The following is a 14,997-nucleotide window of genomic DNA, read 5'->3' on the forward strand; positions in this document are numbered from 1 at the left end:
CCCTTAGGTTCCACAGTGAGTATAACAAGCATGCTTTATTGCATATACAGACTGATTTTACTGTTGTGGGTTTAGTACACTTTAAGCGTCAGAGTTCTGCATCCTCAGCTATTTTTAATACGTGACACAGGTAATGTCAATCATCAACGTGGGGTGATTCCTCAGTAAGCATTCGGCACAAGCCTCCCGAATACAGTGTCTTTACTTTTCTGTTGTTAGTTCTGTGTATTCAGCCACTGTCCAGATGACTATTCCTGGGCTGTTATTAATTTGCTCTCCTTTGTTTCTCCTTTCCTCTTTGGTTTTGTTTTTGTGGTAGTCTGACCCTTGGTTATCATTACAGAGCTACGGAGGAGGAATGCGACCACCTCTCAATGCTCTAGGTGGTCCTGGAATGCCTGGAATGAACATGTAAGTGACCTCATACCCATGGCCTAATTGGCATTCTGCTTTATCTTTTAACATTGCATGGTTTTGGTAGTCTAAAGAAGGTTGTGTAGAGACCGTACAATTATATTGTATGACTAGCGTAATCGTGTCACTCATCATGCTGCAATAATGGGTCTGTGGCATTGTTCATAATATAAACGAATGCCCTGTACACACGGTCGGACATTCCAACTGAAAAGGTCTGATCAGATTATGTTGTCGGAAAATCTGATCATGTGTGGGCTCTATCTGACTTTTTCCGTCGGAAATTTCCGACGGAACAAGTTTGAGAGCTGGATCTAAAATTTTCCAACAACAAAATACGATCAGACTTTTTCCGATCGTTTGTAGAGAATTCCGACAGACCAAGTGCCACACATACTCAGATTAAATTCCGAGACCAAAGCTATTGGCTACTAGCCTCTATGTAGTCCCGTTGTAAGCAACGAACGTCACCTTGTTCCGAACGATCCGATTTTCAGACAACTTTTTGTGTATGCAACACAAGTTTCAGCCAAAATCCGTTGAAAAAAAAATCTGACAGATTTTGTGGTCGGAATGTTTGACCGTGTGTACAGGGCATAACACTTTTTTTAGGAAGATTGAATCCAATGGAGATCTCAGCACACCTGCGTGTTGCAAAGACTGTTGTGGGTGGTCTTGGAGCTCCTACCAAGATCACTACCAGTAGGGGGAGTTTTTCACCACGGTGCCTAAAAAATAGCCTTAAAGTAAAACTATAGCCAAAACTTTTTTTTGTGTTTTAAATAGAGTGGAGAGGGATTAGAACACCTATCAGTGTTGCTGTCTGTGCCTCCATTAGGTAGATTCACCCCCTCTATTTGTCCTGTTGTTCCCATTATCATTGAAAGTAAAAGAAAACACCAAATTTGGGTTGTCCCCAGAAATGTAACAGAGGGGAACTCTTCCAATGGGGATACTAGTTCTGGTGACCTGGGGGGTCCCCAAAGAATTCCCCTAATTTGCAAGTATTTCTTCTCACTTCCTGTTTGGCTTTGAGACAAGAACTCAAGGTAAATCTCTGTAATATGACACAGATAGTGGAAAAAAAATCTGATGGGCTATAATCGTCCTTTGCTCTATCAAAAATGAAAAAAAAAGGTTTTGCTTATAGTTCTACTTTTAGCGCATAAACTCACCAGCCTCTTCCAATAACAGAAATGTTAGTTTTGGGTGGATGAATCCTTTCAAACTTTTTTTAAATATATATTACGTTAATGTTAAAATATTTGTGAGGACACCAGTAATGAGATCTCCTCACCATAGTTCCCAGCTTTGCAAACCCTTCTTCCCCCAGTCTTATTTAGCATTATAAAGCCAGGGGTTCTTTAACTTACCAACATCCTTCAAGATCTGAATTACCTGTTTTGGATGGTCTGACCCCTTAAACTGCAGATTTTTTATTATTTGCAACGATAATGATAACTTTTCTTTGTGGTAATGAAATCTCATAATAATTTTGATACAACAATAGTGCTGAAGGTGAAGGTTTGCTATCTTCACACTTTAAATTTGACACTTGAAATCCAGGAATGTGCCAGAGCTAGGTTGTTTTGCTGGAATAAAGCACAAAAGGTTAATTTTCTGCTGTCATGAATGAGCTCGTAGTTGAAGGGGAGTGCGGCAGGAATCGTACCATGTCTATACTTGATGAATTGCCTCTAGAATGACATGATGGTACAGGATATTAAAAGTAATGTATGCCCAGCAGATAATTTTCCTTGGGAATGAGGTGTTTTATGATGTGGGAATTGAGCAGGCTCTGGTTCCATATATGACCTGATGTGTCTGAAGGCTGGGAGATATATTCTTGTTCATTTATTTCTTAGGGGACCTGGAGGTGGAAGACCGTGGCCCAACCCTGGCAATGCAAATTCAGTAAGGATACCTATTATCTTATTAAACATTGATTCTCTCAGTGCTGGTTTAATTTGCTTCTGGTAATGATCTGAAACTGTGGTGACTGCATTGTTTTTTGTGAATTCTGCACTAGACCTATCTGCTTTATTTGCTGTAAAAAGTTACATGTCTGTTAAAGTGAGCCTGAACTGTGGAAGCTGTGCCAGAAAAGTCAAGAAGACAAAGAACTAGTCACCGGTATTATCTGTGGGCTCCTAAAGATGATCATTTTTCAGTACTGTCTTACCAAACCCTGTTCTACGCTTTGGGGTTGATTTACTAAAACTAGAGAGTGCAAAATCTGGTGCAGCTCTGCATAGAAACCAATCGGCTTCCAGGTTTTTTTTTGTCAAAGCTTAATTGAACAAGCTGGAGTTAGACGCTGACTGGCCAGTTTTAGTAAATCGATCCCACTGTCTCTCTCTGGAGGTACTCTCTTGGTAGAGGAGAGCGGCCCTTCTTCCTCATGTCAGATGACTGGCAATTTTATAACTTGTAAAGTAATCATCACTAAGCAGCAGGAGAGGTTCAGAAAGCACAGATTCATAAAATGAAGCCGAAGCAGGGAGATTCTCACTCACAACTTTCTCAACAGCAAGGAGAATTGTGAGCAGCACATTGGTGACATCACCAAACACCCCCTTGCTAAAAATCTTGTTAAACTAGCAGGATTATCTTACACCACAAGTATACAACTATGAGCCTGTAGGCATATACGGGTCATTACAAATAATGCTTAAAGAGATTCTATACTCAAATAATTTTTTTTTTTTTTTTTTTATCTGAATGCATTCTTTGCCATTATCTGTTCTAGCCTCCCCATCCCTAGACACCTGTCATCCATCCAGCACTGTTCCAGCTGCAACACCACTCTCATTTCCTGGTCTCACAGTAGACACTGAGAGCAGCGGGAAACAGGCTCTTGCTGCTGTCAGTCAAACTTCTGTGGGGAGGAAATGGGGGTTGTGGCTTACCAGCGCTGGGCACATACAGCCCAGCTTGGAAGCACAAGCGCACAGGTGCCTCTATAGCAAATGGTTTGCTAAGAGAGTACCTGGAAGAAGGATGAGCAGCCAGTGCTGGTAGGAGACTGCCAAAGAGGAGGTAAGGGACCTCTCTGTGCAACATTGTTGCACTGAGCAGGTAGGTATAACCTCTTTTATTTGGGTATAAACTGTTTTATTCAAAAAAACAAAGCCCTTTAATATCACTTTAAGTATTAAGTGTTCCAGTCAACAATCTTCTGTAGTTTTTAGACAGCTACTGTAGGTTGCATGGCACATGAGGTTGCATTATCATCCTGGAGGATGGGGAAAAGCATCCTGAAAGAGAAGTATGTTTTTTTTTCACAGATTCATACTTAGGTGGATGCAGCATCGGTCCTCTCCGCCCATCGGCACCTCTACACTAAACCAAGCGAACGAACATCGATGAGAGCCTGAGACGGGCATCAGTCCGTCGATTTCTGTGACGTCAGCAGAGAGCGAACTTCAGACCGCTCTCTGCTGAAAATTGGTCACAGGAGTACAAAACGAATTGCACTCCTGTGACCCATAGAGAAGCCCAGCCAAACGAGCTTAGGCTGGACTGCTCCTTTAAATTAGATGAATATCCAGATTAAAAGTAAATTCAGTGCACAATCTGACAGAGTTGCAATGGATACTGGCTAGTATTTATGAATGACTGATTTAAGCTGGCCATGGATAGAATTTCAAGCTAACATTCTTAAGAAAATTCGTAGAAAATTCTCAGAACATTCAAATGTTGTTCAAATAATTTTGTTTGCTTTTAACGTTTGATTTTGCAATAAATTGACTTTTCTTTTCCTAAGAATTTTTGTTCGATGTTCTATACATCTTTGGCCAGCTTAACTTCACTTGTAAACACTTGACACCAACTAAAATATGTTTGGCAGAATAGGATCCAATTGTGTCTCTATGTACCACCCAGCTTCTATAAAACAACTGTTTGTAGTAGTTATTGTCTGGACAGAGAAGGGCTACAGATGGGCAAAAGTCTCTGATCACTCTCAGACCTCCCCTACAGCAGTCCCTTGTGAATTGCTAAGTCTAGTCAAAACTTTTTTTTTTTTTTAGGTTTTATTTTAGTTAGCAAGCAAAGTTAGAAACATTTTTAGGTTTTTATTGCTTTCTTTGTCCTTTAACTGGGACATTTCTCTTCTCTTTCCCAGGATGGGAAGTGATGGAAAATCTCCAATAGGGGACAAACCATTAGAAATAAAACACTTATTTCTTCATTCTTAAAGCAGAACTAAACCCATCGATTTAACAGTTTTATAAAACCGTTACATTCTCGGCATGCCATGAATGCTAACTGTCATACTGGCTTGTGCTCTCAACCAAACTGTCAAACGATTGTATGTCTGGTGTCATAATTGATAATGTGTGCAACACCATGGCAATTGCAGATCAAACACAGGCCAAGATGGCAGCTTGGCTGAAAAGGATAGGAAGCTCTAGTTCCGCTTTAAGCGTTATTTTTATCTTCATTCTTTCTGGATGTGTCTTCAGACATAGTCCCTCCCTGGTATAAAAGCAGCTACTCCCGTTTTTTTCACATTTAAAGCAAATGAGCATTTAATATTTGTGCACTACACATAGAACTAATCTGTCTAACAAGAAGAATATGTCTTGCAAACAACATTATACAAAAAGGAAACCAATCAATAGATGTTGTTTCTGAGCAATAAAAGAGTAACTTTGATTTTTATTTGCTTTCAGATACCTTACTCATCTGCATCTCCTGGGAATTATGTAGTAAGTTCATCTGGTGCTGTTTGCTCATTGGAATTGATGTTACATTTTATTTAGTCAAAGAAATACTTATCCAGATGTTAAGAGGAGCCCTTGTGTATTGTATGCACAGTGAACATCTGAGCCATGTTTGGCTGTTTTGTCTGTCGTTTAATATGCATATGTTGATATTCGTTTGAAGAACCGTTACCAATCTGTGCACAGATGCAGGGAGAGCCAGGCTTAGCTTCATAATACAATCTACCGCAATAAGTGCGACTGTTAAAAGGTACTTCAGAATCATTTGCAGCAATGAGGTATTCAGAATCTGAAGAGTCTAATGTGGTCAGTTTATTGGAACCAGTAAATGTACTGGCACATAATCCTTAAAAAACAAACCATACATTTTTATGCCCATAGGATCATTGCTTCCACTTGTATACATTTTAAATCTGTTTTCATCACACTAAGTAATGTGAAGTCACAAGGTAAAACATGAAAAAAAAAAAAACTAAGTTTCTAGCGGCAGAGAAAATATTTGAAGAACCAGACAAAAGGGACATTCATGAACCTCGGGCAGGCTGAAAGCAAAGCTGTTTCTGGGTTTCATGTATTTGTTTCCAAAGTGCATATTTATTATTAGTAAAAAAAAAAAAAAAAATGAAGGCATACACACTTTTCACCATTTTACAAAGTAAATATCAAAATACTTTTCTAGATGAGTAAAGCATTTTTATCATGCAAGAGGTTTTCCTGAGAGCATTTAAGCCCTGACCTAACCAATAATTTATTAACAGAGTCTTATGTCACAAAATGCTAAGTCTTCCAACATGCTTTCATGCAGGGTAAAGCAACAGATTCACTTTAATGGCAGCCCCACTTATCTCTCAAAGCTGGTCCATTCAGACAGTGGGAGTGAAGAGAGGCAGCCCTTTGTAATGTCCACAGGGTGAGATGGGGCTTACCCAGGGCTGAGGACTCCTATGTCCCCATGTCATAGAGCTGAGTGCCTGAGTGGGGAGTCATTAAGCACCAGCACTGCCATGTAAGAGGAAGAAGGGTGAGTCATTTTCTCCCAATACTTGAACATTTCCCTTGCCCTCGCCACCAAATACAGCATGGAGGGGAGCAAAGGGCAATAACATTCAGCTGGCGGGGCTGCTGTTTAGTGAACATATAACTTTAGCCTAGGTTCACATTTGTGTGCACTCAGAGGTACAGCAGCCCATTGATTTGAATGGGCTGCTGTATCCATGGGAAACAAGTCCCCGGCCCCTTTTAAAGACATGCGTGTGTGGATGTGTCATTACAAACCCTCGCACATTTGCTAAGGAGCAGCACTTTTTTTTTTTGTTATTTTGCATGATTAGTTACACGTTCCTGACCAGCACATATGTGAGCCTAGCTTAACTCTGCATGGGCAAAGAACAAGTGTGCTCTAGGTTCGCCCACAAACAAACCCCAATAATGATCAGCCAAACGAGGCTTAAATTGTACCTAAAGATACTTTTTTTTTTTTTTTTTTTTAGCTTTGGATGGGTGGTGAAGGATTTGGACCTGTAAGGTTTTTATTGCTGTCTGTGACCTCACCAAGGAGATTCACTCAATCTATTTATCCTAGTGACTATTTCAGCCAGGACTAAACGTGGTTTCAAACTGTGTGTGGGCAGGCTGAATGCACCAAGTTCATCATTCAATCAGCTTGGGTACAACCAGCCTGCCGAATTTACTTGCGATTATCACTGCTGCTTCCCTCACCGGCCAGGAGAACACAGTATTTCGGCAGGAGGGATTGCCCTGTCAACACTGTCTGTGTTGATGGAGAAAAAAATTCACACAACTTATGTCCTGTCTTACATTGAAGATTTCCTGTTCTGTCTGCGAGACAGGAACTAAAGGGATATATCTGCAATAAGGCATAGATGAAGCTTAAAAAAAATGTTTTTTTGCTTTTAGATAAACTTTAAAGGATAAGTTCATCTTTGGGAACAGGTTACATGTTCCAACCCATTTTTAGAGTGTAACATGTACCATATTCCCATTCCTGCAGCCGCTTCCTGTTCCTCTGCCTCTAGTGACAGATCTTATGTCTATCATAATTTAAAAAAAAAACTATTTAAAAAAAAAAAGCTTGGCCGAGTGGGGCTGCACCTTCCCGGCCGCGTCCTTCATTCATAGAGTTCTGTGAATGGTAAACTACAAGCACTGACAGCCATTGCGGCTGTTGGCTTGTAGTTCTTAATGAACTACTAGGGCACTCTTGATTGATTGTCTCTTCCTGTCAGTGTGTAGCTGCCTGCACATACACCGTACAAGCAGACAGATACACTGATAAGTCTGCAGGAGTCAATTCTTTACAGGCTCCAAGTAAAAGAAATAATAATGCACATTTTTTTACCTGCAAAAAGATGTTCATTTATATTTTTTTTAAAAGGGTGACCTTTTAATTGCCAGCCATCCCAGGCATTATAATTCAGTCCATTTGCTCACAATAAATATGTCTTGTATTTTTCTGTATTACATAGAACTGCAGGTGCTGACTTGTTTTGTGTCTTCTTCTCTGCAGGGTCCTCCTGGTGGTGGTGGTCCGCCTGGCACACCTATTATGCCCAGCCCTGCAGGTACAGTTATTACAGTTACATGTGTTAAATATATCTGACCTTATGGAAAAAACAGAAAAGATATTGGGGGTTATTTATGAACAGGCAAATCCACTTTGCACTGAAAGTGCAGTCGCTCTAAATCTAAGGGGTAGATCTGAAATGAGGGGAAGCTCTGCTGATTTTATCATCCAATCATGTGCAAGCTAAAATGATGTTTTTTATTTTCCTTGAATGCCCCCCTCGGATCTACAGCGACTTTACTTCCACATGCACTTGAAGTGCAAAGTGGATTTTCCTTTAGTAAATAACCCCCATTGCCTGTTTGAGTCAATTTTGTGACAAAAAAAGCAAAGCTAACATCAACTAAACTGCTGAGGACAACAAAACCGCATAGAAGATATATGAAAATGTGTAACTAATGTACTATTTCTGGCATTTGATAGATCAAATTTTCTCTGCTCTTATAAAAAAAAAAAAGATTTCTTATAGTTTATGGACTACACAGGACAGCATAGTCCTTGCATCTCCTCTCTCCTACTTTTTACTAAAGGTGACTCTGTTTAATTTTTTTATCAAGTCCTTTTTTTAAGAAAATTTTACTTCACTATCAGGCCTGACTTTCCTGACTAATAGGATAAATCCAACAAACTGCCATTGCACTGGAAGCTGGTCAAAGATGATGAGAAGATGGATTGAGACAAATACAGACAATCTTAGAAGAAAACCTGTTAGATTCTGCGAAAGACTTGAGACTGGGGCAGAAGTTCACCTTCCAGCAGGACAACAACCCTAAACATACAGCCAAAGCCACAATGGAATGGTTTAGATCAAACCATATTCATGTGTTAGAATAGCCCAATCAAAGTCCAGACCTAAATCCAATTGAGAATCTGTGGCAAGACTTGAAAATTGCTGTTCAGACGCTCTCCATCCAATCTCACAGAACTTGAGGTATTTTGTAAAGAAGAATGGGCAAAAATCTCACTCTCTAGATGTGCAAAGCTGGTAGAGACATCCCCAAAAAGACTTTAATTGCAGGAAAGGTGGTTCTACAAAATATTGACTGAGGGGGCCAAATACAAATACACACCACACTTTTCACATATGTATTTGTAAAATATTTTGAAAACCATTTATCATTTTCCTTCCACTTCGCAATTATGTGCCACTTTGTGTTGGTCTTTCACATAAAATCCCAATAAAATAGATTTACATTTTTGGATGAAACATGACAAAATGTGAAAAATGTTAAGGGCTATGAATAATTTAGGAGTCCACTGATTCCTAACCAATGCATTCCAGACACTTCTCTATTTCAGTGAGGCATTCACATTGGACTGCTGGAGTATTATAGTACAACTCCTATTCTATAAGAAAAGATAAATGGAAACTCAGATGAAAATGTAAACCCTCTTTTCCATTATGACACTTATGCCTTTCTGACATTGTTCACTTATATGGTCAATCGTGTTTCATATTCAGTTGCAATAAAAACATGCATGTCTTTTGACAAACTCTTCCCATATATGACCATTTGATTTAAAAGAGAAGTATGAACAAAAAAAAACATTTATACTCGCCTAGGTGGATGCAGCATGGATCTGATGCCGCATCTGTCTCCTGCCAGCTCTGCAGTGAGAAGTGAGAGATCACACACTGCTGATCGCTCACTTCTTCCTCTCTGCTCCGAGCAGAGTGCCATCACTATAAGTCACCGACTCTCTGCTCTGGCCTTCCAGTGTTCACTGAAGCGCTCGGCTGTGGAGGGGCAGGAGGGACTAACTCAGCCTCTCAGTATATTGCTGAGAGGCTGAGCCAGGTGCCGGTCCAGGCATCTGAGTAGATCCCCACCATATGATTAGGATCTTTCCTGAGCCTGAACCAAGCAGACAACTGAGTGATGCCAGCCAACAGCAGACTTTAGCCAGTTGTTGGCTGAAAACAGTTCACAGGAGTGCAAAACTAACTGCACTCCTGTGCTCTACACCAGAGGTATAGCCAAAACAGCTTTGGCTCTGCTTCTCTTTTAAAAAAGAAGAAAATGGTAAATGTAATACTAAGATGCTGGCTAGATAAGCATTACTTGCATATTTGTAATATTTTATTTGCCCCTGGCAAATTCTTAATGTAACGTGTAAATGAAACCTTACTTTAAGGTGTAAGATTATTAAGTCCCATGTTTTTTTATGTTTCAGATTCTACAAATTCTGGAGACAATATGTACACATTAATGAACGCAGTACCTCCTGGCGCCAACAGACCTAATGTAAGGACTGATCATAGAAAGGAGTCACCTAGTCAGCATGTTGTCACTGATTATTCTTTAACTGTATTACCCTTGACAGAATGTAAGAACCTACCAGACCTTTCATATATGAAATTTCCCCTTGTTGTTCTTCTGGGACAAACATTGCAGTGTATGAAATTATTAGTAGCAATCCTGGAAAGACATGAGGAGCAGATAATATTAAGTACATATATGAAGGATAGTTTTAAGGTGAGTTTTGATGTCAATAGTGTCACTGGGCTTATCAATGCAAACCAAATCATGCACAAGGCTAAACCCATTTAATGCTGAATATTTATACCTTCAGGTTCTCGTAGTCCAGATCCAATTAATTAACTGTGTCACTGTTTTTCCACAGTGACTGCTATGGCATGCTGTAGTTGGAGACTATGCCATGGTGGGAGATTATCACTGTGATGTGTGTAGCCCCCACTGTTAAGATATAGAAAGGAACAGGCAGACTTCAGTTCTATTGTAACAGCTGGAGAATTGCCTCTAGGTGCCTGTACTTTATAAGCAGGTAGCCCATTTCCCACTAGTAACAGAGTAACTTAAGCTAAAAATATTGGGATATAAGTATTGGAGCCACCATTTTTTAACATGAAACTCCAGGGCTGTCATTCTTTTTTTCCATAAAGATTTTATTATATTTAAAAAAAACACATAACAATTATCATTGTTGAACAAATGAAGCTGGTCAATAAGCAGGGTATACAGGCTAATAATACACAGGATACATCCTATGAACAACACATTCAATGCACGAAAACCGGCACCACATTCATAAGATCATATAACCTAGCGCGTGGAGGGAGGATCTTTAATCAATCCCCCCCCCCCCCCCCCAGGCAGCAATACTCAGCCCACGAGAGGAGGGATTCAAACAGATGATCCCGGTTCCAATAGTTTGCAAAGAGTATCCTCCAGATTAAATGGGTAGAGCCCAACAGAGGCCTACTACCTGTGGGTGATCATCGGGCAGGCCGACAGGGTGGGAACGGGAGAGGGTTAGAACGAACAGGGGGGAGATAACAAAGGGGGCAACAGAGAAAGAAAGGAAGAGGGGTCTGGGGGTCAGCATAGGTCAGCCCTAGCGGGGCCCACCCCCAACCCCCCCCTACCTCCGAGCCGCCCCACCACCAAGACCCCCGAGCAGGGCACTGTTTAGAGCTGTCATTCTTATCTGCACTTTGTCAGTTATTATGATAGAAGACATATATCCAGTAGCCAGTGAAGTGCTGGGACACCTGACAACCATATTGTTTTCAAGTCAATGTATTGCTAAGAATTGATCCAGAGCAAGCATGAAGGTTGTAACTTTCCAGGGATGTGCCTCAGAAAGTATAAAATTTGTTGGATGGGCATCAAAGCCAGTTAGCTAACATTTTCAACAATGGCAGCCTCGGCACTCTCCCCACAGGTGCCATTTAAGCTTAACTAAGTTCTCCATCTGAACTGTAAGAACTGCTGATTGGAGGGTTCTCAAATATGGAGATCCCTACCAGCCTACAGTGATTTCCGACTTTCTTCTTGAAAAGTGGAAACTCCTTCAAATGCTTAGTTTAAGTACAGAATTTTCAGGCCCTCCCATATATTTAGAAGTAAAATAGTGTGGAATTAAAGTCTGTTCACCAAGAGTATCATGTATAAAAGTTGGAGAATGGTGTCACCCCAGAACATCTTCTGTGCTGAAATAGAAACGCTGCATGTTAATTCTGGTTTCTGCAAACAAAATGCAAAAATTTTTATTTCCCTAGTCTAGGTCATTATTATTATTGTTATTATTCAGGATTTATATAGCGCCAACAGTTTGCGCAGCGCTTTACAATATGTTATCACATCTATGATATCACATAAATACTCAATTTTCTAAAACATTACAAATCTTTATATGCCACTTAATTTAAAAAAGTGTGCAATTCAACACATACAGTAGGTCTGTTAATATATAGCACCAACAACAAATAATAAAGTATGCACAAGCTCTCACCAAAACTTTTGGACAGCCCAGGTATCTTTTGAATTCATATTTAATGCTACCAATATCCAACATGCTGGAGAATATTTAATATTCTGATATTTGTAGCTTGGGGTCGAAGGGAGAATTTGCATACGTTTTAATTTGTTGTTTGTTAATAAGGAACATGGAGTCAAACATGTTAAAGTGAAAGTTCACCTAAAAAGGGAAGTTCCACTTTTCCTCCTCCTACCCCCACCTCTACAACTATCAGAGGTTTCATTCATTTTTTTCTTGGAACGGGTAACTATTTCTAACAGGTAACCACTCCACTTCTGCTCGGTTTACCCCAACTGCAACCTCTGGGACAAGTTCCAAGAGGCAGTACATCTATTGAGAAAGCCCAGCGCTACTCACACATGCACAGTGGAAAGCAGCCTGTGAAGCACCAGGAAGTCACAGCTGGCTTTCCACATCCAAGATGATGGTGCCGAAGCCCCAAAGACCAGTGAAGAACTGGCCTAGGTGAAAACAGCGCTGAGCCTTGGACTAGTAAGTGCATGTTTATTAAAACAACTCTTAGCCCTTGTACACACGGTCAGAGAATCCGTCGGAATGTGTCCTATCGGACCGTGTCGTCGGATAATCCGACTGTGTGTGGTATGCATCGGACTGATTCCATCGGAATATCCGTCGGACCCAATTTTCCAACATGTTGGAAATATTTCCCGACCAACTGGGCCGGTCGGAAATACTCCGATCATGTGTAGCGAATTTTTATCGGACCAAGTGCCACGCATGCTCAGATCAAATTCCTACATCAAAGCTATTGGCTACTAGCCTGAATGTAGTCCCATCGTAACGAAATTACGTCATCACGTTCTGAAAGATCGGATATTTCGACAACTTAGTCCGACCGTGTGTATGCAACAGTTTCAGACAAGATCCGACGGATTTGGTTGTCGAAATCTCCGACCGTGTGTACAGGGGCTTACAGTATTTGTAGCTGCCAACTTGTAATTTTATTTTTCCAGAGTGAATCTACTCTTTAAAGTTGTCTTTGAGTGGGAAGTAAAGATTTGTAATATTTTTTTTTAAATGTGGGTACATATTAGATTACCCAGGCACCTGGAAATACTCTTCAGCCTCCCGGTGAAGACTCCAAGCAGCCATACCTAGACATAATGCACAGGCATGGTCCACTGTTGTCAATATCAGAAATCTGAACAGAGATGTGCAGCTGGCACTGTAGTGAGTGCTTATAGAAGGGAAGTGGCTAAAAATGCTGGAAGGAAAACAGCAGCAACAAGATGTAAAAAAAAAAAAATGAAGCATAATGTAAAAAAGTTTTTTGAACAGGAACAATATTGCAGTTTTTATAATACACATGGCTGTGGTTAATGTTATGTCTTCTGTTTAGGGTTTTTACCTTCTTATGCCTTTACACATGGTCGGAAATTCCGACGGAAAAGGTCCGATCGGATTATATTGTCAGAAAATCCGATCGTGTGTGGGCTCTATCGGACTTTCTCCGTCAGAAATTCCGGCGGAAAAAAATTTGAGAGCAGGATCTAAAATTTTCCGCCAAAAAATCAGATCAGACTTTTTCCAATCGTCTGTAGAGAATTCTGACAGACAAAGTGCCACGCATGCTCAGATCAAATTACAATACCAAAGCTATTGGCTACTAGCCTCAACGTAGTCCCATCGTACACAACTTTGTCCGACCGTGTGTATGCAACACCAATTTCAGACAAAATCCGTCTGAAAAAATCAGACGGATTTTGTGGTCGGAATGTCCGACCATGTGTACAAGTCATAAAATTTTATATGCATATTTAGTTTTGGGTTGGGTTGTTAGTATTGCCCTTTGTGGTACGTTAAATTACATTTTCAGTGCCCCATTTCTTTTGGATTTCATGATTTCATTTTAATCTCGAATTACTTGGCACGGCAGTGAAAGCGCCCAAAACAACTGCATCTAATTTACCATGACCAACAATAACATACTGAAATAACTCCACATTGTCAAATATATTGTCAACGGTCTATGAAGCACCGGTAGATGGTAGATAAATGCAGATGGCACAACCATTTAGTTATATTATCAGATTAGTAAGGTAATTTAAGTAATAGTTAATTAAAAAAAGAGCATTTCAGCTAAACCTGAGCAAGGCTACATCAGTGAAAAGAGTACAAGCACACTGATCCATCAGACTCTTGCTTTATGATGGCGAAGTCGTTTTACCTGCGATTCTTTTCTTATCTTTTTTTTTTTTTGTTTTTTACTAGTTTCCCATGGGCCCTGGATCAGATGGTCCAATGAGTGCATTAGGGGGAATGGAACCGCACCATATAAATGGCTCATTAGGTATGTTTCTCATTAACTTTATTGATACGTAATTTGCTGTATTTTGTTTGTATTTTATCAGCCCATAATGAGTGAAGACATTTCGGAATATTTTAAATACGTAAAACTTTTTTAAACATTTTTTGGAGGTTCAATTTATTTAATTGATGTTGTAGGTAAGTTTTAGTTTGAGCTATACAAGCTTGTTGAACATCCCATTCAAAAGGCTTTGTACAAGATGTTGGATTGTGGCTTTGGGAATCCAGCCAAGTGAGCATTTTCGAGGTAAGGTACTGATGTGACATATGAAGACCTAGCTTGCAATCAGCAGCTTATCTCATAAGTGTTTATTAGGGTTGAGTTCACGGCTCTGTGCAGGCCACTCAAGAAAGATTCTGAACACCAAACGATTCAACTCATGTCTTTATGTACCCGGCATTATGTATTTGAACCCAATAATTTGAACGGGTGTGCCATTTTGCCTCTAGTCCTAATGTTACTTTGTGTATTGAATGTATTGTCATTAATTAAATATTTTAATCCTGTCACCATTATTGTACACTTAGAAAGTATTCTTACCATATTTGAAAATATTGATAACTGTATTAAAGACGAAAGGAGGATATTATGTAGAACTGTATGATTCCAGATTGGTTTACTTTGGTGCAAGAGACCTTTTTAGAACCTCCTGTATGTAG

General features: G+C 39.9%; 1 protein-coding gene across 2 annotated transcripts in view; it reads left to right on the plus strand.

Moving 5' to 3' along the window:
* SSBP2 (single stranded DNA binding protein 2) overlaps positions 1-14,997 on the plus strand; it is a 316,146-nt gene that overhangs the window by 286,238 nt on the left and 14,911 nt on the right. For both annotated transcript variants that reach the window (XM_077462453.1, XM_077462454.1), the window contains exons 9-14: positions 344-411; positions 2,280-2,328; positions 5,091-5,126; positions 7,669-7,723; positions 9,901-9,971; positions 14,242-14,320. In XM_077462453.1, coding sequence (XP_077318579.1) covers positions 344-411; positions 2,280-2,328; positions 5,091-5,126; positions 7,669-7,723; positions 9,901-9,971; positions 14,242-14,320 — 358 coding nt within the window. The remainder of the gene's footprint in view (positions 1-343; positions 412-2,279; positions 2,329-5,090; positions 5,127-7,668; positions 7,724-9,900; positions 9,972-14,241; positions 14,321-14,997) is intronic.

The sequence above is a fragment of the Lithobates pipiens genome, unplaced genomic scaffold (genome assembly GCF_037356315.1).
Source record: "Lithobates pipiens isolate NorthernLeopardFrog02 unplaced genomic scaffold, aLitPip1_a1.2 Scaffold_3, whole genome shotgun sequence".
Classification (NCBI taxonomy): domain Eukaryota; kingdom Metazoa; phylum Chordata; class Amphibia; order Anura; family Ranidae; genus Lithobates; species Lithobates pipiens.